Source organism: Heterobasidion irregulare (genome assembly GCF_000320585.1).
Source record: "Heterobasidion irregulare TC 32-1 unplaced genomic scaffold scaffold_07, whole genome shotgun sequence".
NCBI classification, from domain to species: Eukaryota; Fungi; Basidiomycota; class Agaricomycetes; order Russulales; family Bondarzewiaceae; genus Heterobasidion; species Heterobasidion irregulare.
In genome coordinates this window covers 1,289,121-1,308,898 of record NW_009258203.1, presented here as the reverse complement: position 1 = coordinate 1,308,898, position 19,778 = coordinate 1,289,121, and the positions used below count along the sequence as shown (strand labels likewise).

The following is a 19,778-nucleotide window of genomic DNA, read 5'->3' as shown; positions in this document are numbered from 1 at the left end:
TGTTGCCACACCGCTTTTTTTTTTACTGTCTCCTAGCTATCTCTGCATCATGTATTTCTGCATACTCACTGTATCAATCTCGAAGCGCATTGCATTTCTGAAACCCGTCGACGTATGGGTACATGGTCAGTGTCAGCCACAGGATTGAACAAAGTTTTGTACGGTGGGAACGGAAGGAAGTTGGGGTCGCACCGATACACATAAGTCGAAGCTACAAGTTAATTTGTCAATTCGATGGCCAATGTAACGGGGCGTGCCTAGATAATACTGTATATACAATAATGGGACGTGATGAACCCAGCAAAGGGCTGTTACGGCGAGGACAATAGTGACGAACGACAAGATGATAAATAATGATGAGCGACGTGAAATGCAGAGCTAAGTTGAACGAACGAGACTGCAAGACGGCGAGGGAAATGGCAACGATTACAAGTAAGCTCGCGAAGGACAGATTGAGGTAGAACAGGAGTCTAGATAAAATACATACACATCACATTGGCACATGCGCGATGCGGCCGGGCGGTGATGACCTTTTTTGTGGGTTATAGATAGTTTGTGCGTGATACGGAAGGGAACGACGCCAGCATGGGAGGTGTGAAGCGATGATTGTCAGGCAGCCGCGGTCATCCCCTGCAAGCCGTGGCGGAAGCCCTGCGACTTCCTGACGCCTGCATCGATAAGCATAGCCTTGCGCTCATGAACAGCCTGTGGAGACGGATCAGCCCGTGCTCCAATGTTATGAAAGGTACAGTCAAAAGGCAGGGAACAAAGAATGATACACGAATGGCGAATGACGGGTCATCAGAGAGAATACATACCTCATTGAGACGGTCTAGCATGCCTACAGTGGTCTCCCAATCGACGCACGCATCGGTGATGGAGATGCCGTGCTTGAGGGCAGAGGGGCCCTCGGCGGGGACGTCCTGCCTCCCGGCATTGATGTGCGACTCAATCATCACGCCGGTGATGTTGCGGTTGCCGGCGCGGAGCTGGGTGCAGATATCGTCGACGACCTTGGGCTGGTTGTTGTGATTCTTCTGTGAGTTGCCGTCTGTGACCAGGGCACATACGAACGGACATATGGGGAAAGTCGAAAACAGTCCCAGAAAAGAGGCACACGAAGGAGAGTCAAAGTTAGAACAAGTTTTGAGGGTACTAATGCTTGATGGCACTCACGACTGCAATCGATCATGATGGAGGGGTGGTTCTGGGGGCGAGCCTTCTCGATGGCAGATGCAGCAGCCTTTACGTGCTCCTCAGAATAGTTTGGACCCTTGGAACCACCGCGGAGGATGACATGGACGTTCTGGTTTCCGCGAGTCTTGACGATCGCGGCGATGCCCTGCTCCGTTACACCCATGAAGGCGTGCGGATTTGAGGATGAGCGCATGGCATCGACGGCGACGGAGACGCTGCCGTCGGTCCCATTTTTGAACCCGATGGGGAAGGAGACACCCGAGGCGAGTTCGCGGTGGAGCTGAGACTCGGTGGTGCGCGCGCCGATGGCGCCCCAGGACATGAGATCGGCAATGTACTGCGGCGAGATGGTGTCAAGCAGCTCGGAGCCGACTGGGACGCCGAGGTCGGTGAGGTCGCAGAGGAGCTGGCGGGCGAGACGCAGGCCCTTGTTGATCTGGAAAGAGCCGTCGATGTCGGGATCATTGATGAGGCCTTTCCAGCCGACGGTCGTGCGCGGTTTCTGCGGAACGTAAGCGCGTTAAAAATCGCAATCGGAGTATTCGAGGTAAAAAAGCGCGGGGCAAACGCACCTCACTGTACAAAATAGGCAAGTCAGCCAGATGCACGGGAAACAACGTTGGGAACGAACGCACAAGTAGGCACGCATGACAATAAGGAGGTTAGGCCACGTCGACATCTTCTCCTTGAGAAGTCGGGCGTACTCCATGGCCTGCTCTGTCGAATGGATGGAGCAAGGCCCTACGATGACAAGGACGCGATCGTCATGACCAGCGAGAACCCTAGCCGCGTTGAAGCGAGCGGACGCGATGGTGGTTTGTGCCTTGGGGGAGGATTTGATCTCATGGCGAAGGAGGGCCGGTTGGACGAGGGGGTCGTACTGGCAGAGCATGAGCGATGGCTGGACCCGGAGAGAGAGAGAGAGAAAGCTAGGGATCGCGAATAGAGAGACATACGCCGATGACACGACGGTCCTGAATGTATTTCTGCAGGTTGTTATCATCCTGGGGGTCAGGGAAGGGGGTGACCGAGTCGAAGCCCATGTCGAGGTCGGCAGATGTAACCTCTATGGAATGCGAGAAGGTGAATGGGTGAGAGTGGGAACGAGAGGTGGGATGGTGGGAAGAGTAACGACGCTCACGCCTGAATTTATAGAGAGGGCTTTTTTCTTGAGTTCCGGCCATGTCGCAGGCTACAAATCTTGTGAATTGGCCGAGGAGGTGTTGTTTGATGAGTTGCGGTCGAGTCAATGCCAGATCGGGCGTCGAGCACATTCCGATCCATCTCCAATAGCCGCCAGTGCACGTGCCCGGCCACACACGTGCATCACCATCCCCTTATTGCGCGCCTCTCACCCGCGCTCTCCCATGGCCTCCCTCCAGATCTCTCTCAAGCCGTCGCCCGCGTTCTGCATCAAGTCTGCAGCCCTCGAGCCCGGCGTGTTCAACGCGCATGCCTCGCCGCAGCACCCTCGCGCTCTCGCCGTGCCAAAGGGGCTCAAGGTGTTCGTCAACATAGCATGGGATAAGAACGCACCGCCGCCACCAGAAGGCTCTGAAGAGGCCATACAACGAGCGATGCAAGGACAGGAGCTTGATGGTCTCCACCCGGGCGACTGGTATGTCCCCGTCATTGTTTCAGGCGGGAGAGAAGACAAAGACAAAGGTGAGCTCCATCGTCTCGACACAGATAGTCCTCCACCGTTATAGCATCTGCCTCCACTCTGTCGGGCGCTATGATCATCTTTCTTCATCTAAACGCGCATCTGTCGAGGTTTTTCTCCCCGGCACGGTGATTCATTCCGTTTCCTGCGCGTGCATGCACCTCTCGTGAAACACTCGACTGTCGTTGTGGTTGCTGATTAATAGATTGGGCTGTCATGTACACCACGAGCGCCCAGGCGTTACGTTAAGGATGTTTGTACCTGGCAGAACGCGCTCTGGCGTGGCGCGCAACATTCTGATATCGGCAGTCACTTTGCCATTTCTCGTACATGATACGCATTGGCCTAGATCGACGATGTCTTCGCTCCATTGCCCAATCGCTTGCGCTCACATCGCTGTTACGCCGGAGCGCCTGCGTGCCCTTCTCAATGAAATCGTGTCCAAACCAGTCCTGGTGCCGTCCCCTCATTCCGACTCTAGACCGTGGTCCCGTTGCAGCCATGTAACTCATATAACGCACCGCAGCGGGCAAATCGGCCCTCGTCTTCGACTGTGTATTTAACTCGTCACTCAAGGGTCGCACGCTCAAAGACCTAGCGTTCAAGACCTTCCTCATCGGTGCGTTTTGTCCTCGTCCACTCAAACGCCCCGCTCGGGCTTCTAGCTTACAACACACGCTCTACGCCTCGCGCCGGTTATCATGCCCACGTCAATGTCGTACGCGCATCCACTCGTATCCCGATCTGCCGGGCTGCCTTTGTACGACTTTGGCGATCCGTGTGTGTGCTTTGTTCCATCCCACTCCACGCGACTCCGTCCCTCTGGACGCGCCGTGAAGAACTCGCGCTGCAGCGCATCGAGGCCGAGAGCTCGCTCCTGCTCTCCCGTACGCTTGGAACCCCGAACATCCCGTCCAAGGGCGCGCTCCAGCCCCGTACCGTCTCCGTCCCGGCTGCGCTCTTCCCACCCTCGCACCCCCTGCGCCAAGCCGCCTCGGCCGCGCCCGCAAAAAAGCTCATCGAGGAGATCGCCTCCCCATCGACCCCGCCCCCACCCCCACCCCCTGCCGCTTCGGCACGACCCAAGAAGGGAATCCTAAAAAACACGGCGCGCGGGAACGCCGGCGCGCGCCCGGACGCGGCTGGGTCGACAACAGCTCCCGACGCGGGCACGCGCGCGGCGCAGGACCTTGCGCTCGAGACGCCCGAGTGGAGCTGGACGCCGCGTGACGACGGGCGACTGTGCATCGCCATCCGGGTCCCCAAGCTGGTGAGTGCGCCCGTCCGCATCGAGCAGGTCTGTCGGTCCCGTAGATAGCTTCCATAATTGCCTCGCTTGTCTCTCCTACTGTACACACGACGCCATCGTCAGACGCCCCAGTGGGTTCTCCCGCAGCGTCGCGTGTCGCACGAGAGACCGACAGCGTCATGCGCCGGTCGCTTGACTCTTGATCCTCTTTTCCTCCTCACGCCCGCCACCCACCTCTTCCTCATCCGTCACGCACGCACGCACGCACGCACGCACGCTCACGCACCCGCCCTTCCCGCCCCACCCTCCCATACAGACCCACGCCGACGTCCCCCGCGCCGAGCTCGACCTCGAGCCCCGCGCGATCCACCTCCGCGTCCCCACGCTCTACGCGCTCGACGTCGACCTAGACCTCCCCGACGCCGCCCTCCCGCCCTCCCCGCCCGCAACGCGCGCCGCGCTCGAGCTCAAGCGCGCACGCGACCTCGACGTGGACGGCGCGCGGGCCGAGTGGCGCGTCGCCGAGGGCCGGCTGCTGCTTTTCGCCTGAAGGCCCCACGCCGCGGCGGCTTGACGTGCCCCCCTGTGCCCCCCCTCCATACTCGTGCCGTACGTTTTCGTGCTCGCGTCTTCCCTTGCGCGCGGCTCGAGGCGTAACCTCAAGGTTCGAGAGGCACGATGCGCGCGCGCGCGCACACACACACATATCGTCATGGTCGTCATCTTCATCGTCATCATCAGGGCAGTAAAGCACCGCGTCCACATAGGTCCACATACGTTGTACTTGGTCGAACGCGAACGCACGTGTGTGCCCCGCTTGCGCCCACCCCGCATGTACCTGGTACTCTATCTAACCTATTCGTCCCTCTATCCAATACCCAGTATCCAGCATCCAGTATTTTGTATCTATTCTATCTACCCTATTCAATTCAATTCAATTCAATTCAATTCAATTCAATTCAATTCAACTCTCTATTCAATTCAATTCAATTCTATCGAGGCAAGGCGCTCGTCATGTGCCGTCTGTGCCGGTACAGCACAGCGCGTGCCGCGCTATTCATAGCAATCGACCGAGAGAACCGAGCGAGTGCGCAGACTGTGCACAGACGTTACGTGCGTGCCGCCACTATGCCGCCGCCACCGCAACGGGCGTGGTTCGTGGACCGGCGGCACTCGTATCACACCGCAACGAAGGGAGTCGCGCGCCGAGCATCCAGATAAACGGTCGGTCGGGATAGAGGAATAGACAGGCGCATAATTAGGCGGTTGGTCGGACACTTCGACAGACGGGCAAGGCAGGCAGACGAGGAGACGATCACGGTTTGGATTTGCAGCGGCCGCAGCCGCAGTCGCGATAAGCATATCCGCAAGTCGTACTAGCGCTAGCGCAGGACGGGACGGGACGGGTAACAGTGAACGGTAGACAGTAAACAGTGACAGTGGCGGTGACAGGACGACACGCACAGGACTAGCTAGTTAGTTACCAGAACGAAACGAAACATAGACAGTGAGACAGACAGTGGGACGTCAGATAGAGTGACACAGAGACAAAGAAAGAAAGAGGTGAGAGAGTGAGATATAGAGCCGGTGGAGCCGACGAGTGGAGATGGAGGTGGAGAGAAACAGTAAGAAGTATAAGATAAGCGACACAGTTGGGAATCGAGACACACGAGAAAGAGAGACAGAAGCAGATAAAGAGACAAAAACAGAAACAGTGAGAGAGTAAGCAAAGAGAGTGGAGGGTGGTATGAGGTGAGCGAGTACAACGTATGATATATACACCGGTCAGTATTCAGCATTCGGTATGAGCCACGAGCCACGAAACCAGAAGAAACAGAGAAACAGAGAGAAGCGGAGAGAAACAGAGAGAGACAGGAACGGAGGGCAGAAGAGTGTTCTTCCAGCAGAACCGCGCGCAGCCCGAGTGCGAGTGTGAATGCAAGTGTGAATGCGAGTATGTTCGCGAGCGCGAGCGCGAGTGAGAGCGGAGGGAGGGAGGGAGAAGGTATCGTAGATGCGCCCGTCCGCGCCGAACCACCACCGAGCGCTAGCGCGAGTCGAGTCGAGTCGAGTCGAGTCGAGTGCCGAAGGGAGACGCGTGGGGATGCGAGGGGTGGCGAGGCGAGTCGGCGAGTCGACGAGACGGCGTGGCCACGCCAACAGGGGCCAGACGAAGTTGCGGACGCGAGAGTGTGGAAGAGTGTGTGGCGGTGAGAGAGAGAGAGAAAGAGAGGGTGAGGGCGAGGGTGAGGGTGAGGGTGAGTGTGAGTATGATACAAGACGCCCGCGCGCCCCAGACGACCATAAAACCCAGAAAACAGAAAAACAGAATAACGGCGCGGGCGGGCCGCGGGCGACGGGCGGCGACGATGGCGGGCGACGAGGGCGAACACGCATGCGGACGGGCGGGCGGACGCGCGCGTGGAGGCCGATGCTGTCCCGGCCGACGCACCCCCGCAAAACGCAGCCCCCCGCGCCGCGCCGCACCGGCCCGCCCTCGTTCGTTCGTTCGTTCGTTCGTTCGTTCGTTCGATTCCGACGCCCCCAACGCTGCAAATCCGCCTACTCAGCATCCGAGCGCCTGCCCGCCAACCGACCGACAAGCACGCACGCACGCACACACGCACTCCTAACCCATCGCGCGCATCGCCCCCGCCCCATTCACTCCCGCCGCACTCCCCACCCCCGCGCCCACCTTCGCCCCACCCCCGCCCGCACCCGCGCCCGCCTCCTGCTGCTGCTGCTGCTGTGCGCCCCCTGCTCCCTGCCCGCCCTGCTGCTGCTGCTGTTGTTGTTGTTGTTGTTGTTGCGCCGCGCCCGCAGGAGGGAACGGGTCCAAGAACTGCGCCCACTCGCCCTGCTCGAACCCGCTCGACGCGCCCCACAGCGTGCTCCCCACCACGCCCACGCCCACCCCGACACCCACGCCCACGCCCACGCCCACGCCCACCCCGACACCGACACCAGGCGCATACACCCCACCCAGCGCCCCGTCGTCGCCCACGCCCACGCCCACGCCCACGCCCACGCCCGCGCCAGTATACATCCCCACCTGCGCAAGCTGGAACGACTGCACCTGCTGCACCTGCTGCTGCACCTGCTGCTGCTGCTGCTGCTGCTGCTGGGGCCACCCACCCGCCTGCTGCTGCTGCACGTGCTGCTGGAACGCCCGACTCTGCTGGCCAGGACTGCCCCCGTCCGTCTCAGGCGACCCATACGCGCCGGGCGCGTACCCTTGCTGGCCCTGCTGCTGCTGCTGCTGTCCCTGCCCCTGCCCCTGCTGCTGCGGAGGCGCCTGCGCCTGGCCCGCAGAGGTGGACGCGCCGCCCGGCGACGTCTGCACGGGCGCCCAGCGCAGCGACGGCAGCGTCTTGCTCTGCGCGGACAGCGCGGCCGAGAGCGACGACGAGTGCGCGTGGTGCGCGTGCGACTGGTGCGACTGGTGCGACGCCTGCTGCTGCTGCTGTTGTTGCTGCTGCTGCTGCTGTTGCTGCTGGTGGACGTGCGCGTGCGGATGCTGAGAATGCGCGTGCGCGTGCGAGTGCGAGTGCGAGTGAGGCGCGAGGTGCGCGTGGCCGTTGCCGTTGGCGCCATTGACGCCGTTGCCGTTGACGCCGTTATGCATCCCCGCGTGCGCCGGGTACGCCATGTGCTGCGGCGTCGGCGGCTGGAGCGCCATCATCGGCGCCTGCTGATACCCCTGCTGCTGCATCCCCTGCTGCTGCTGCTGGTCCGCGCCAGGCGTCAGCCGCCCCGCCTCGGGGCTCGCGCCCGTCGCGCTCGACGGCGTGGTCGGGCTAAGCGGGCCCACGCGCGGGCTCTCCGCCGCGCCAAACGGCACCGCGGGCGAGTCGTGGTACGGAAACGCGAGGCTGCGCACGCGCGCGAGCACGGTGGCGCGGGTGCGCGCGCGGTCCGCCGCGCCCGCGCCCGCGCCGCCGCGGAGGTACTCGTCTGCGTAGAGCGGTGCGAGCGCGCGGAGGATGCGGAGGGCCTTGTCTGCGACGGGCATGCCGCGGCAGCCCTCGAGGGTCTTCACGGCGAGGAGGACGCTGGCGCGGCGGGCAAAGGCGCCGCGCTGGTCTGGGTTGTTGACGAGCTGGAAGGAGAAGAACATGGCGGCGGAGAAGACGTGGGCGGGGCCCCAGTTGAGGTGGCCCGGGACGGAGAGGGCGGCGTGGGAGAGGATCTCGGGGCGGGCTTGGGCGACGAGGGCGATGAGGGCGTCGGCGGCGGCGACGGCGGTGTCGAGGCTGGTTGCCATCTTGGGTGCGGCGCGGGCGAGGCTCGCGTACGGGCGGTGGAGGGTGAAGCGGATGTGGAGAAAGGCGGTGCGGACGATGATGCTCTGCACGCCGACGCGGCGGACGGCGGTGGCGGGGGAACCGAGGCTGCGGACGAGGTGGTAGTCGTCGAGGTCGAGCTCGGGCGGGAGGGCGTCGAGCCAGTCTTGGAGGACGCGGTCGTTGGCGAGGACGGACTCGTAGGGGACGGGGCGGAGCGAGATGGCGTCGTCCATGATGGTGCCGAGGATGTAGGCGAGCTTGAAGAGGGCGATGTTGGCGACGTAGAGGCGGCCGGTGCCGTCGATGGCCGGGTCGCAGTAGGAGGGGAGCTCGGTGTCAAAGTGGTGCGAGGCGATGGCGAGCGGGCGGCCGAACATGAACGCCTGCCATCTGGCGCGCACGAAACGAGGTGAGAAAGGGTAAGGCTGGAGGAGGAGGAGGAGGAGGAGGAGGAGGAGGAAGCGCGCGCACCTCTCGAGCAAGATGACGTGCCACCAGGCCCAGCGCCTGCGCTCGGCGAGCTCGAACGGCATCTTGTTCCTGCCGGGGTCGCGGTGGAGGCCCATGGCGGTGGCGACGGTGACGAGCTCGCCCTTGACGCACCAGATCTCCTCCGAGTCGATCTTTGAGAGGGAGAGGTAGTGGCAGCGGACGAGGAGGAGCTCGACGAGGTCGAGGGTGTAGGCGCGGCTCTCCGCCTGGCGACGCTGGAGGGCGACGCGCATGACGTTGTAGAAGCGAGTGCCGAGGTCCTCGATGTCTGCGGGGAGGCTCTTGCGGAGCTCGTTGTGGGCGGGGAGGTAGTGGAGGGCGACGGCCATGACCATGCAGGCGGTGGCGAGGACGATGCGGTCCGCGCCTGCGCCGGACTTGTAGCGGGTCCAGGCGGGGACGAAGGAGGCCTGGTTGACGTGGCGGTATATCCAGTTGCAGTACTCGAAGTAGTAGTCGACGAGGCCGTCGATGATGGACTCGTGGGGGAGCTCTGCGAGGAGGTCGCGGTCGTCGTCGTAGGCGGGGGGGATTGCGAGGGAGGCGGGGGAGGACCACTGGGAGGGGTCGGGGTCGAGGGCATCGTCTGTGTCGTTGGCGTCCTGGAGAGGGAGGTGAGCACGGATGGGGAGAGCGAGCGAAAAGAAAAGAAAGAGAGCGGGGCTTACGGAGGAAGAGAGGTGGGAGACGGCGCTGGTGGGGCCGGCGTAGAACCCTCCCTGGCCGGAGCGGCCGCGTGCGCCGGGGGCGCTGGCGTGAGGGGGAAAGTCGGGGTCGAGGGACTCCTGCTTGAGGAAGGGGTTGGGGAGGGTGCTCGCGGGGTCTGGGACGGAGAAGAAGGGGTAGGAGAGGGGGGCGGAGGCGGGGACGCCGGGTGCGGAGGCGATCGAGGACGGGCGGTGGGCGAGGGCGAGGTGGGCCTCGAGGAGGGAGAGCGACTGGCGAATTTTCGAGAACTCTGCGGAGGGGTCGAGGGCGCGTGCGGGGCTGTGGGGCGGACCGGTCAGAAGGGCGGGGGCGGGGGGAGTCAGGGCAGGGACGACGGACTGGAGGACGTCTGGGCGGGAGTGCGCGGACGACAGGTCCTGGTTCTGGTAGCAGTGGGCGGCGGTGCCTGCGGGGGAGGGGGGAGAGACCGTGTGAGCGGGACTGCAGGGCGGGGCTCTGGAGCAAAAGGGGAAGGAGGGCGGCGGACCTCTGAGGACGCACGACGAGCACGGGCGGTTTCTGGCGATCGGCGATCGGCGGACGAGCGGATGAGCACAGGCGCGGGGCCACCACGGGGCGCAGAGGAGGGGAGGGGGGGGAACTCGCCTGTCGCACTTGAGCTTGCTGTTTCTGCAGGGCTCGCAGTTGATGGCCTTGCGCGCGCGCTTGGCGGGGGCCTTGGTGTCCGAGTGGAGCGAGGACGGGTGCGAGGGCTGGTCGGGGGAGCGGGGGCGGACGTGGGGGGCAGACGTGCGAGCGATCTTTTTCGGGGGGAGGATGTCTGTGTCTGCCATTGCTCGGGTAGGGGTGGACAGACGGAGGGAGGGGGAGGCGATGGGGAGGCGAGGAGAGGCCAGGGAGCGGCTGAGACTGCGTGCAGGAGCCCGACATATGAGAGCCTCTCCGCCCACGCAGAGCCAGTCCCCCGTTCCCCCCGCTAGCTGGGCTGACACACCCCTCCTTCCCACGCTCCCATCCCTCCTCTCCTCCTCTCCAGCCGTCCGTCCCCCCTCCAATTCCAATTCCGCCCTTCCCTTACGACACCCCACCACCGCCCCCGACCCCGCCCCGCGACCTCAAATCCATCTTCCAGGCCCCGTTGGTCCACCCGATCCTGTCCCCGGCCCCCCATTGGCCCACCCCCTCCCGTCCAATCACGCCCCGCGGCTGTCCCCGGCCCGTGCCATCTCGTCACTCCCTCCTCCCCCCCCCCCGTCCCACAAACCCATATGTCCATCCCTTCGCCGATAGCCCTCCCCCGTGCCCCCCTCCGTCCTTATCGCCCCCTATAGTCGCTCGCACCCTTCCCGTGCACCCACCCCCCCGCGCAGAACCGGCAGCCCCCGCCTCGGCCCCCCACCACCCCCGGCCGACCGCCCCTCCATACCCGGATCGTCTCTTCCATATCCGTGCCCCCTCCGTGCCGTCCGATCACCCGCGCGTGCGTCCCACACGTCACCCGTGACAGCCCCCGCCCAATAACCAAGAACGGGTCCCAAATCCAATCTATCGCCCGATCCCGCCACGCGCGCCCGCTCGCGATCCTCCATCCGATCTAATGAACCCTCCACCCCGACAGCTTGCAAACCAAACCACCCTCCCATCCCGCGCTTCCCCACCGCGCTTCCTCGAAGCCTGTCAAGCACCACTGCCAACCTGACGTCGCCCGTCCCCCGCGCCCTTCCCCCAGCCCCAGCCCCAGCCCCAGCCTGCGCACCCGACCCCCGTCGTCCCCCTTCTTCTCGGCCGCGTCCCAGATCGCCCGTGAGATCACGCTGCGTCCGCGCTCCACTTACCCCGCACACGCCAATCCGACTCCCTTTTCGGTCCCCTCGCGGTGGCGTCAGCCCTCGTCGAACCTCGAGCCTCGACTGGGCCGTTCCGGATCCGAACGCATCCTCGCGCGCAGCCAGCCCAACCCAACGCGGCCCAACCCAACCCACCGCCGGCCTCGGTCCCTTGCGTGCGTGCGTGCGTGCGTGCGTGCTCACGCTCGGCGCTCATCTCCCGGTAACTCGTGTGCGATGACGATGACTGATGGCGGCAGCGTCTGTCGCCCCGCACGACCAGCCCCGTTCAACAGCACCCGCGTTCCACGATGTGCAGTAAAGTACAGTACAGCAGAGTATATACACGCACGGTCCCGCACCGCAGCACGTCGCAGCACGTCACGTCGCGTCGTTGCACCGTTGCACCGTCGCACCGCACCGTCGCGCCGCGTCGACGTCTCGACGTCGTCGCACGTCACCCGTCTCGTCTTCCTTACTTCCCTCCTTCCTTTCCTCACTTCTTTCTTTCTTTCTTTCTTTCATACTTCCTTCCCCCTGCAGCGGCTCCCTTCCCACATCCCGGCTTCTCCCCTCCCTCGCAAATGCGTCCCAAATGCGTCCCACTGACCCCGACCCCGGCGGTTCTCCCACCCGCGCTTCGCTTCGCTTCCCCATCCGCACCACCTTCTCCCTTCCCTGCTCGCTCTCGCTCGAGACCGCGCCCTGCATGCTCTTACGCACTCGCTCCTTCGTCCTGGTACGGATCATGCTCAGGCCGCACAGCGGCACAGCGCCCAGACTCGCGGTCCGCCCGTCCGTCCTCGCACGCCGCATGTTGTATTTAGTCTGTGCACGTACACCTACATACGCAGTGTATCATCGCGAGCGACCTGTACGGCGTCGAGCGCGCCGCCCCACAATAGATCTCACATGATAACCCATCCACCTCTCGCGGTGCGCGACTCCAGCTTCAACGGCCTCGCATTTCTCCATATCCAGACGCACAAAAAGATCGTCGCTCGTTACCCCGTCCCGTCCACTCACGAACCACGGACCGCAAATCACGAACGAACCCACTCACGAACGACACCCTGTTCTTTTTTTTTTTTTTTGTTTTCGTGTGTGTCCTGCGTTTTGCTCCCGAGATCGCACCGGGCCGATCCCGTCCAATCAAAAAACGCGCTCGACAATTTGCTTCCTTTCCTTTCCTTTCCTCGAGCGAACTGACTGTGAACTGTTCCCGATCCGCTCGATCGACGGACGCACGGCCGCACGGCCGCATCTCGCTTGGCGCCGCGCCGCGTACGTAATTAAATCGGCGCCCGGCCAACGCAGCGCGTCGCGAACTCGCCGGCTGCATGCAGTACGTTCTACGAACTGCTAGGAATTGCCACGATTCGAGGTTCATTGGCTGGCTGGCTGGCTGGCTGGCTAGCTAATTGTTTGGGGCAAGGCGTCGCCGAGCGGGCGTAGGCGCCCACCATGGCGTCTGATTGGACGTCTGGCCGGGCCGCCGCGTCTCGTTCGCTCGTTTGGTATGTGGTTGGTTGGTTGGTCGGTTGATTGGTTCGTTACTTTGCTGTCCACGACCCCGGGGATCCCTCGCCTCCGACGTTGCAAGTATGTACTTGGTAAGTGGCAGCCGGCTGATGTGTCTGATCGCTGATCTTTTCTTTTGTGGTTCTAGAAAGCGCCGCGCGCGCCGCGCAGGTGGCCGCGTCGGTGAACGCCGCCGCTCGTGCAGGTGACCGCGTCGCCGCTCGCGCCTCATAGCCGGTCGACGTGCAGCTGGCGGTCAGTACAGACGCGTCCCCGACCGCGCTCGAGACACGATAGCTCGAGCGCGATGCCCGAGCGCGGGTGGCACGTCACGCGCTCGGCGCCTGCGCTGCCCGCCGAGAAGCGTGCATTCGGTGCTTGCGTGGCGGCCCGCCGCTCGCTCGCGGTTTTTTTTCCGCTGCACAGTCCGCCTTCTCCAAGTGCGGGTACAGTAAGTAAAAGAACGGGCGGATCGACCGCTCGCGCCGCCTGTCTCCCACGCACGCAAGCGCGCGAAGGGGGGGCCCTCCATCAAAAGAAAAATTCAACCACCTCCCTCTTCCTTTCTTCCCGGCCTTCTCTACTCCACGCAATAAAGCGACCTACGTGGCCCAACCGACTCGCGACGGACGTCCGGCACCCGCACGTAAGTAACGACCCACGCACCAAATTACGAACCTCGCGCGCGCCGAGTCCGCCCAGCCGAACCGCGGATCCTCCCTCGCATCTGCAGTCGGGCAGACGTCGAAGACGCGCGGTCGCGCTGCCTGCGTCTTTGCGTCGGCGGTCTTATACGCCGACTCGGGGCCCGCGCGCGGCGAGAGCCCGAGCCTAGAGCACGGTGTGGACCGCGCCAGGCTCGCTCGCGGCGGCCCGCCCGCTCAGCTGCGGCTGCGGCCTCGTCCCGCCTCGCCTCCCGCGACGCTTGCTTGCCTGCTCGCCCGCTGTCCGCCAGCTCGCCAGACGCTGCGCGCGCGTGCGCGAGTACATAAACCACGACCGCTCGCAATATGTGAAGCGCGAGCGTGACGTGCTCCTCGCTGGCGGTGCCTGCGGATCCCCCCGTCACCATTCACACCGCCACCCCAGGTCGCTCCCCCGTTCTCCATACACGTGTGCACATGTGTCATTCTGGCGCTTCACGACCTTCCGTGTCACTTTGCCCTTCCGCCGCTTGTGGGTCGTGGGCCGCGCGGGAGGGGACGCGGAGGCATCGTTCCCGCGCGCCGGTCTCGGAGACAGCTGCAAAGTCGAACGACCAATTTTTGCACCGGCTCTGACACCACCGTAAGTCGGAGGTCTCTCATCATCACACGGCAGCAAAATTAATGCTATTTTTTATCCGCCGCCTCCCGTCGCAGGCCCAAATAAAAAAAAATAAAAAAAAAGACCGCTCTAGAGCGCTCCCACCCGCTCCGCCGATCACGCTTTGCCCCCGACGCCCGTTCCGAGCCCGAGTCCCACGCCGACCTGGGACCCAGCACCCAACTTGCTAGACCCAAAGCGGCGCCTGCGTCGAGGCGTCGTCGACCCCCTCGCGCGCGCGCCGCATTCCAGTGCCCGAGCTGCCCTACGGCCACTCATTCTTTTTCTGCGAAGCGGCGGGTTCCTCGCGTGTGCCCCTGGGCGCCCTATCTTACGCACGGCGTACCCACGCACGCTTCGCCGGATTCGCGCGGGTTGCGAGAGGCGGTGCGCACGGCCTGGCTCGCGGACGGTCGTGTCGTACACGGACAGGATAAGGAGGGATGGGGATGGGGATGGGGTTAAACGTACGTGCGCGCAAATTGCGCACCGTGCACGCACGCCTGTCGATTCTGTCGGAAAACACATGCTTACTGGGCGTCGATCCCACAGGCTGTTTAAAGGTTGATCGGGATCGCCATTGGCGAGAAGCTCGTCTGCCAGGCTGCCTGGTGCCCGCCCAAGCATGAGGACGGGCCGCAGAAGATGAAAAAGCCCACACGCTCGCGCTGCGCGGGCAGCTGATGGGCGGGTTCGGAAACTCGCAAACGGGGCAGCACCCACCTGTCAACTTGAAGTGGAACAACAACAACGACAGAGAAGTTCCGCCGAGAACACACGAGGGCTCTGAGAACGCAAGGCCCAGAAGGCGTGCAGCAGAACACGCGAAGCCGGCCGACACCTCGCGGCGGCGCGAGTCGCGTGCGCATCTACAAATGGGCGTAGGGTGGCGCCTGGCCCGGCCGCCTGCATCCTGATCGACCTGGCTGTGGCGCTGCTCTGGCGCGCTGTGCAGTGTGAGAATTCCCTCGCTCTCCAACACCCGTTCTCTGCACCCGTCGCGCGCGCCGGGCTTCGCAGCCAACCGCAGCGCGCGCTGCTTAATGAAAGAAACCCTCGAGGGTGTGATCATCATCATCGCCCGTGGGATCCCGGTCTTCTCACCTTCCCGCTGTGCGCGCTTTGCATCCGTGCGCTCTGATTCCATTGGCTCGAAAGATCGTGCGGCTGATGGGGTCTGCAGTGCTCCTCGAATATCCAATGTATGAAAGCGAGTAGCGACAATCACATGCCCGACGCGCCCATGTCTGCCTTGTGCCCACACCGTGCAGAACGCGTCGAAAACGATATCTTTGGAGCTGACGTCGCGCTGCGTCGGACCCAAGTCGGATTTGACTTTTAATGTCGGGCGTTCGAAAACCACGGCGGGGCAAGCAGGTCGGGCGCATGGGTGGGTGTCCCTGGGGTCCGTCAGATGCCACGCCCAACTCCGAGAGCTTCTGCGGATCCCTCGTCACTGGGGGGCTGGGACGGGTGGGTGGTGACTCGACGGGCCTTACACATCCGCCCGTACACACTCGCCCACAGCGGCAGGTGCCCGATCGGGAACAAAGTCCCATTTGGACGAGATTTCGATTCGCGATTGAGATGAGGGTTCAATTTGCTGGCCGGCAGGCTCCTTCGCGAAGCCTTGGGGGGGAGCCAATCCGCGCGGCGAATCGCAATCTGTGTGCGCCTTCTGCCGTGCAATCAACGGCGATGCGGAGGAAATGGTCATCGCGAAAACCACGTCGAGGCGGACCTGGGGATCTGATGGGGATCGCCACGTTTCGGACCCCGCCCCGAGCGCGACGCGGGCAAGGCCGCTGATTGGCTGGGGTGGCGTCGGCCGGGTGGCGCAGGAGCGGAAGCCGCGAGTTTGAGCTTGAAGTTTTGAAGACCGACCGGTGTTCAACGCCAGCGCGTGGCCATGGGCTTCATCTATGACGCGCCGTCGGCACCTACTCCCTCCTCTCCCTCGCCACCTCGAGCGCCCGGCGAGCTGCGCCACGTCTGTAAACGGCACCTCGTTATCAACGGCCGTGACGCGCGCATCGCACCATCGCAATATCACAATAATCGGGGCTGGTCGCGAATAACCCTCGATCTGCGTCCGTGCCCAGCGATTAACTGGCAATTTCCGCCGCTCGTCCACCCGCACCATCTCGTCTTCTCCACATGCGTCCGCACCTTTTGCTCGGGTCCAATTACGCCCGTGACGCCTAGGCCGCGCTGTCCCACCCTTCCACGATCTTTCTGTCCCCGCTGGCTGCTCCGCCAACCCAAACCCATTCTGATGCGGAAACGCAACGATGGGTTGGCGATCTTCCCTGTTCACTGCCAGAGACGGAAAAAGGCAATCTAAGCGTGCGGGATCACGAACCTGCCGCCGCCTGCCGCCGCCCGCCCGTCCATCCGTCCGCTTCGCTTCTCAGCTTCCTCGCTTCGATTGCTCATTCGTTCGCTTCCATGGCCCCGGCACCGTCTTTCCTAATCCTGCATCTGGCCACGATCTGCATCCTTCCTTCCGCGCACCGCCATCCTCTTCAGTCCTGTCCACCGTCCGCGCGTGACGCCATCTGGCCACGAGCTCGCATCCACCGTCTCGCATCAGTTCTCACAATAATCACGGTCGATGTGCGGCGGTAATCCAGTACACTCTTGGCTCGCTGGCTCGCTGGCCACCTGGCGCGATGTACGTGCGATGCAATGCGATGCTCCTCCTCGCGCTGCATGAGCCTGCACCCCTCTCCGCGGACCTTCGGACTTGATGATGTGACCCCCACCACGCCGAAAAACCGCACCAGTCGCAAGCCAAGGGTTTGTATGCGACACTGAGAATCAAGAAGTCGGGGCAAATGAGAGAACTCGGTGATAGCAGCCTGAGGGCTCGTGTCCATGCGCGCGCGTGCACTGTACAGCCCTGAGAACCGCGTCTCCACTCGCGGACGTACATACACGGACGTGCGTGCCCACCCGACTTGAGTCGAGTGTGCGCGGCCGACGTGGCTGGCTCGTTCTATCGGGCGGTCGGGCGGTCGGAGTTTCTTGTTTATCTTTGGGTTGCGGGTCGCGGCGCGCGTGTGCCTTCATTTGAAGCGCCTCGACCACGAAGCACGACGGAGGAACGTGATGCGCATCGTGTCTCGTCGCGCAGGTGACCGGCGCTCTTTCCTTTCCTCCCCACCTGTGCCAGCCTGGCGCCTTCCGCCCTTCTGTGCCAAAGTCTCCGAGTCCTATCCGTCGCCCTTCGCGCACCTCCCATGACAGACGAGTCTGGCGGCACGATGGGGGTCGTTCCTTTCATCCCGGCGGCGCTTCGCTTCGCATGACAATAGACCAACAATGCGGTTATCGTCGTTCCCGCGCCGCGTGTGTGCTTCCGTTCTGATGCTTATGTTCTGTGGTTGCGGTGTGGACCTTGACGTCGCCTAGTGGCTCCCTCCCCCCTGCGCCTGGCCGACGCCCAGAGCGTCCAGGATGCCCCCCCTCCTTGACCGACATCAGGCACAGCTGAGACCCGCGCTCGCAACTCTTTTCCACCTTTGGACAGCGACTGTGGTCTGTGCCTTGCATGAGTCAGTCTGGGACGCATCAACTGATGTCAGACCATGCGTGGTGGCCGTCGGCGGTGGTGGAGAATCCCCCTGTCGCCTTTGTCGCGGCAATGAAACGCCTCTGCCGGCCGTCAATGTGTCCGTTTTTCGAGTTCGCTGCGGATCCCTTCCTTTTCTTGCGACCCTGATTTAATTTCTAAGCGCGTGTAGCATGACAACCATTACCATACTATTCAAACGTACAACAAAAGGATATTAGAAAAAGTCGGGCAGAGGGAGAATTGCGCTCGTTGCTTCGGCTGATGGTCATGTGGTGCGTGCTTGCACTAGTACAGGGACAGACGGTGTTCGTGTCTTCCGCACACATCGCGATTCTGACAAAACGTCTCTCCAGCTCGACTGTCAACCCGCGACACTATCGACGACCTATTCTACCCCCTCTCCGCGCCCGTTCTGAACTACACCCAAAACAAACCCATCCAGCCTTCGCTCCTCGGCCGCGTCCCAATCCTGGCGGCGCCCACACACGAGTCTTGTCCGCTTTTGTCACCACTCGCTCGGCGACATGTCTCCGAGCCAGATATGCAGCCAGCTGCGATGGGATCAAGCCCGTGCTCGAGCTTGCCTGCCGATCCGTGTCATCAATTGCGCGTCTCCGTTTTGGCGGGCTCAAGTCTCTGCCCGCGGCATCCCGTGGACGAATCCTACTGGCTGTCATCCCGAAACGCCACACGCGAGCGTACCACATACTCCGGCGATGTACGTTTCACCCGCAGCCTATCGTGATGCGCAGTCTGGGCGCCCAAGAGAGCAGGGGAGGTGTGTGATGGAAGCTGATTGGCTGATTCCTAGAGACCTCATAGGCAGATCCGGTGCCCCAATAGTAGGCCGTCATTTGCGATTCCTGCCAATCACGGTGTGGACCCAAAGAAGGGTTCTCCTCCATGGAGAATGAGAAGCTTTGCCTATTTCATACCGCGTTTCCGGGTGCTATGGGCTGTGCTCGCAAAGGCCGCAGCTGACTGGCCCAGCGCCGTGCAGCCAATTCAAAGGCGACCGCCCAGATGGCGGAAGAGAGCGTCAAGAAGGGTGCGTCTCGCAACGGCAGTCATCGTGCAGTGTTATTGAGGGCAAATTAATTCATTTGGGGCGAGAGTTGATAGGCAATATGCGGAGCTTCGACGTTGATGCGCCTCCCCCATTCGACGGTCGATGGACGAGGACTGATTTGACCAATTAGGACAGTCGTACCCCGCGACTTAGCGACCAATGGCTGGACTCATTCGCTCTCTTACTTCCGCTCAGCTTTGACAGAAATTTGTCGGGATCACCCGCCGTCATTCGTCATAGCTTATGTCTAAGCGCCTGCACTCGTCACGCTACTTACCAGCTCTGTGCCTATCACGACTTCCTCGAAGAGGTGGAATGACAAACAAGTGTGCATAGAGCGTCCGACATTGCTCAAGTGCCGCGACCCAAACGCCTTCTGCCAGTCTTACGTGCGAGCTGCTCTGTTCTGTATCGCTCATCATCTCTGTCCGAGGAGCTACGGACGTTTCGGTGTCTGATCCTCTCAGCCTGATTCACCACTGGATGCGGATGTCGAGCGTTGCAGCCTCGTGCCCTTCCACTTGTAAAAAGATCGTTCTGGATCAGCCTTCGCGGCGAGGAAAGAAGGGAGAAAGTAGCCACAGGAATCCCCGAAGCAGCGTCTCCTTCCTTTCGTGTCGCAGGGTGCTCATATCGTCCATTCATTGACAGGCACGTCGAGCCGGTCACAGCCTTCTCTTCTTGATATCTATCTACAGTGTCCTTAACGCGACTGCACCGACTTTGCTGTGCTCGGCTGCATGCAGCGCACGGCCTGCCTATGGTGCATCCTCTTCCCTGATCTCCGCAACCATCTTGCACGGGTAGGTGGAGTTTCAACGGTTCATCACATGTGTGCAAAGATGCCGTCAAAATGAAAAGCTTCGACGCTCCCTGTGCAGGTTGCCCATGCGGGCGTGAAGTCACAGCGGACCCATTTCGTCG

General features: G+C 62.5%; 9 protein-coding genes across 9 annotated transcripts; 6 read left to right on the top strand and 3 right to left on the bottom strand.

The window, feature by feature from the left end:
- Window positions 1-609: 609 nt before the first annotated feature.
- Window positions 610-2,240, bottom strand: HETIRDRAFT_428267 (uncharacterized protein; the record flags this gene model as incomplete). Its single annotated transcript, XM_009550129.1, has 6 exons — window positions 610-705; window positions 819-1,051; window positions 1,177-1,699; window positions 1,770-1,773; window positions 1,833-2,098; window positions 2,154-2,240. 6 exons carry the CDS (start codon window positions 2,238-2,240, stop codon window positions 610-612), a joined length of 1,209 nt encoding a protein of 402 aa, XP_009548424.1.
- Window positions 2,241-2,564: 324 nt separating this feature from the next.
- Window positions 2,565-4,659, top strand: HETIRDRAFT_445565 (uncharacterized protein; the record flags this gene model as incomplete). Its single annotated transcript, XM_009550128.1, has 4 exons — window positions 2,565-2,862; window positions 3,387-3,479; window positions 3,700-4,130; window positions 4,426-4,659. The coding sequence occupies 4 exons, from the start codon at window positions 2,565-2,567 to the stop codon at window positions 4,657-4,659; spliced, it is 1,056 nt and encodes a 351-aa protein (XP_009548423.1).
- Window positions 4,660-5,450: 791 nt separating this feature from the next.
- On the bottom strand, window positions 5,451-10,389 carry HETIRDRAFT_477502 (uncharacterized protein; the record flags this gene model as incomplete). Its single annotated transcript, XM_009550127.1, has 7 exons — window positions 5,451-6,659; window positions 6,721-7,000; window positions 7,517-8,785; window positions 8,867-9,489; window positions 9,556-9,672; window positions 9,718-9,978; window positions 10,198-10,389. 6 exons carry the CDS (start codon window positions 10,387-10,389, stop codon window positions 6,739-6,741), a joined length of 2,724 nt encoding a protein of 907 aa, XP_009548422.1. The 3' UTR covers window positions 5,451-6,659; window positions 6,721-6,738.
- A 97-nt stretch (window positions 10,390-10,486) lies between these two features.
- On the top strand, window positions 10,487-12,287 carry HETIRDRAFT_452942 (uncharacterized protein; the record flags this gene model as incomplete). Its single annotated transcript, XM_009550126.1, has 6 exons — window positions 10,487-10,785; window positions 10,847-11,056; window positions 11,175-11,566; window positions 11,643-11,695; window positions 11,750-12,169; window positions 12,237-12,287. The coding sequence occupies 6 exons, from the start codon at window positions 10,487-10,489 to the stop codon at window positions 12,285-12,287; spliced, it is 1,425 nt and encodes a 474-aa protein (XP_009548421.1).
- A 614-nt stretch (window positions 12,288-12,901) lies between these two features.
- HETIRDRAFT_171598 (uncharacterized protein) lies at window positions 12,902-13,137 on the top strand (the record flags this gene model as incomplete). The annotated part of the gene is made up of 2 exons (XM_009550125.1): window positions 12,902-12,995; window positions 13,052-13,137. The coding sequence occupies 2 exons, from the start codon at window positions 12,902-12,904 to the stop codon at window positions 13,135-13,137; spliced, it is 180 nt and encodes a 59-aa protein (XP_009548420.1).
- A 73-nt stretch (window positions 13,138-13,210) lies between these two features.
- On the top strand, window positions 13,211-14,673 carry HETIRDRAFT_452940 (uncharacterized protein; the record flags this gene model as incomplete). The annotated part of the gene is made up of 3 exons (XM_009550124.1): window positions 13,211-13,549; window positions 13,606-13,879; window positions 14,303-14,673. The coding sequence occupies 3 exons, from the start codon at window positions 13,211-13,213 to the stop codon at window positions 14,671-14,673; spliced, it is 984 nt and encodes a 327-aa protein (XP_009548419.1).
- A 92-nt stretch (window positions 14,674-14,765) lies between these two features.
- On the bottom strand, window positions 14,766-16,644 carry HETIRDRAFT_103543 (uncharacterized protein; the record flags this gene model as incomplete). Its single annotated transcript, XM_009550123.1, has 4 exons — window positions 14,766-14,931; window positions 14,988-15,608; window positions 15,726-16,517; window positions 16,571-16,644. The coding sequence occupies 4 exons, from the start codon at window positions 16,642-16,644 to the stop codon at window positions 14,766-14,768; spliced, it is 1,653 nt and encodes a 550-aa protein (XP_009548418.1).
- Window positions 16,645-18,046: 1,402 nt separating this feature from the next.
- HETIRDRAFT_103544 (uncharacterized protein) lies at window positions 18,047-18,984 on the top strand (the record flags this gene model as incomplete). Its single annotated transcript, XM_009550122.1, has 3 exons — window positions 18,047-18,503; window positions 18,786-18,833; window positions 18,908-18,984. The coding sequence occupies 3 exons, from the start codon at window positions 18,047-18,049 to the stop codon at window positions 18,982-18,984; spliced, it is 582 nt and encodes a 193-aa protein (XP_009548417.1).
- Window positions 18,985-19,337: 353 nt separating this feature from the next.
- Window positions 19,338-19,502, top strand: lep9 (lignin expressed protein 9; the record flags this gene model as incomplete). The annotated part of the gene is made up of 1 exon (XM_009550121.1): window positions 19,338-19,502. One exon carries the CDS (start codon window positions 19,338-19,340, stop codon window positions 19,500-19,502), a length of 165 nt encoding a protein of 54 aa, XP_009548416.1.
- Between the last annotated feature and the right edge of the window lie 276 nt (window positions 19,503-19,778).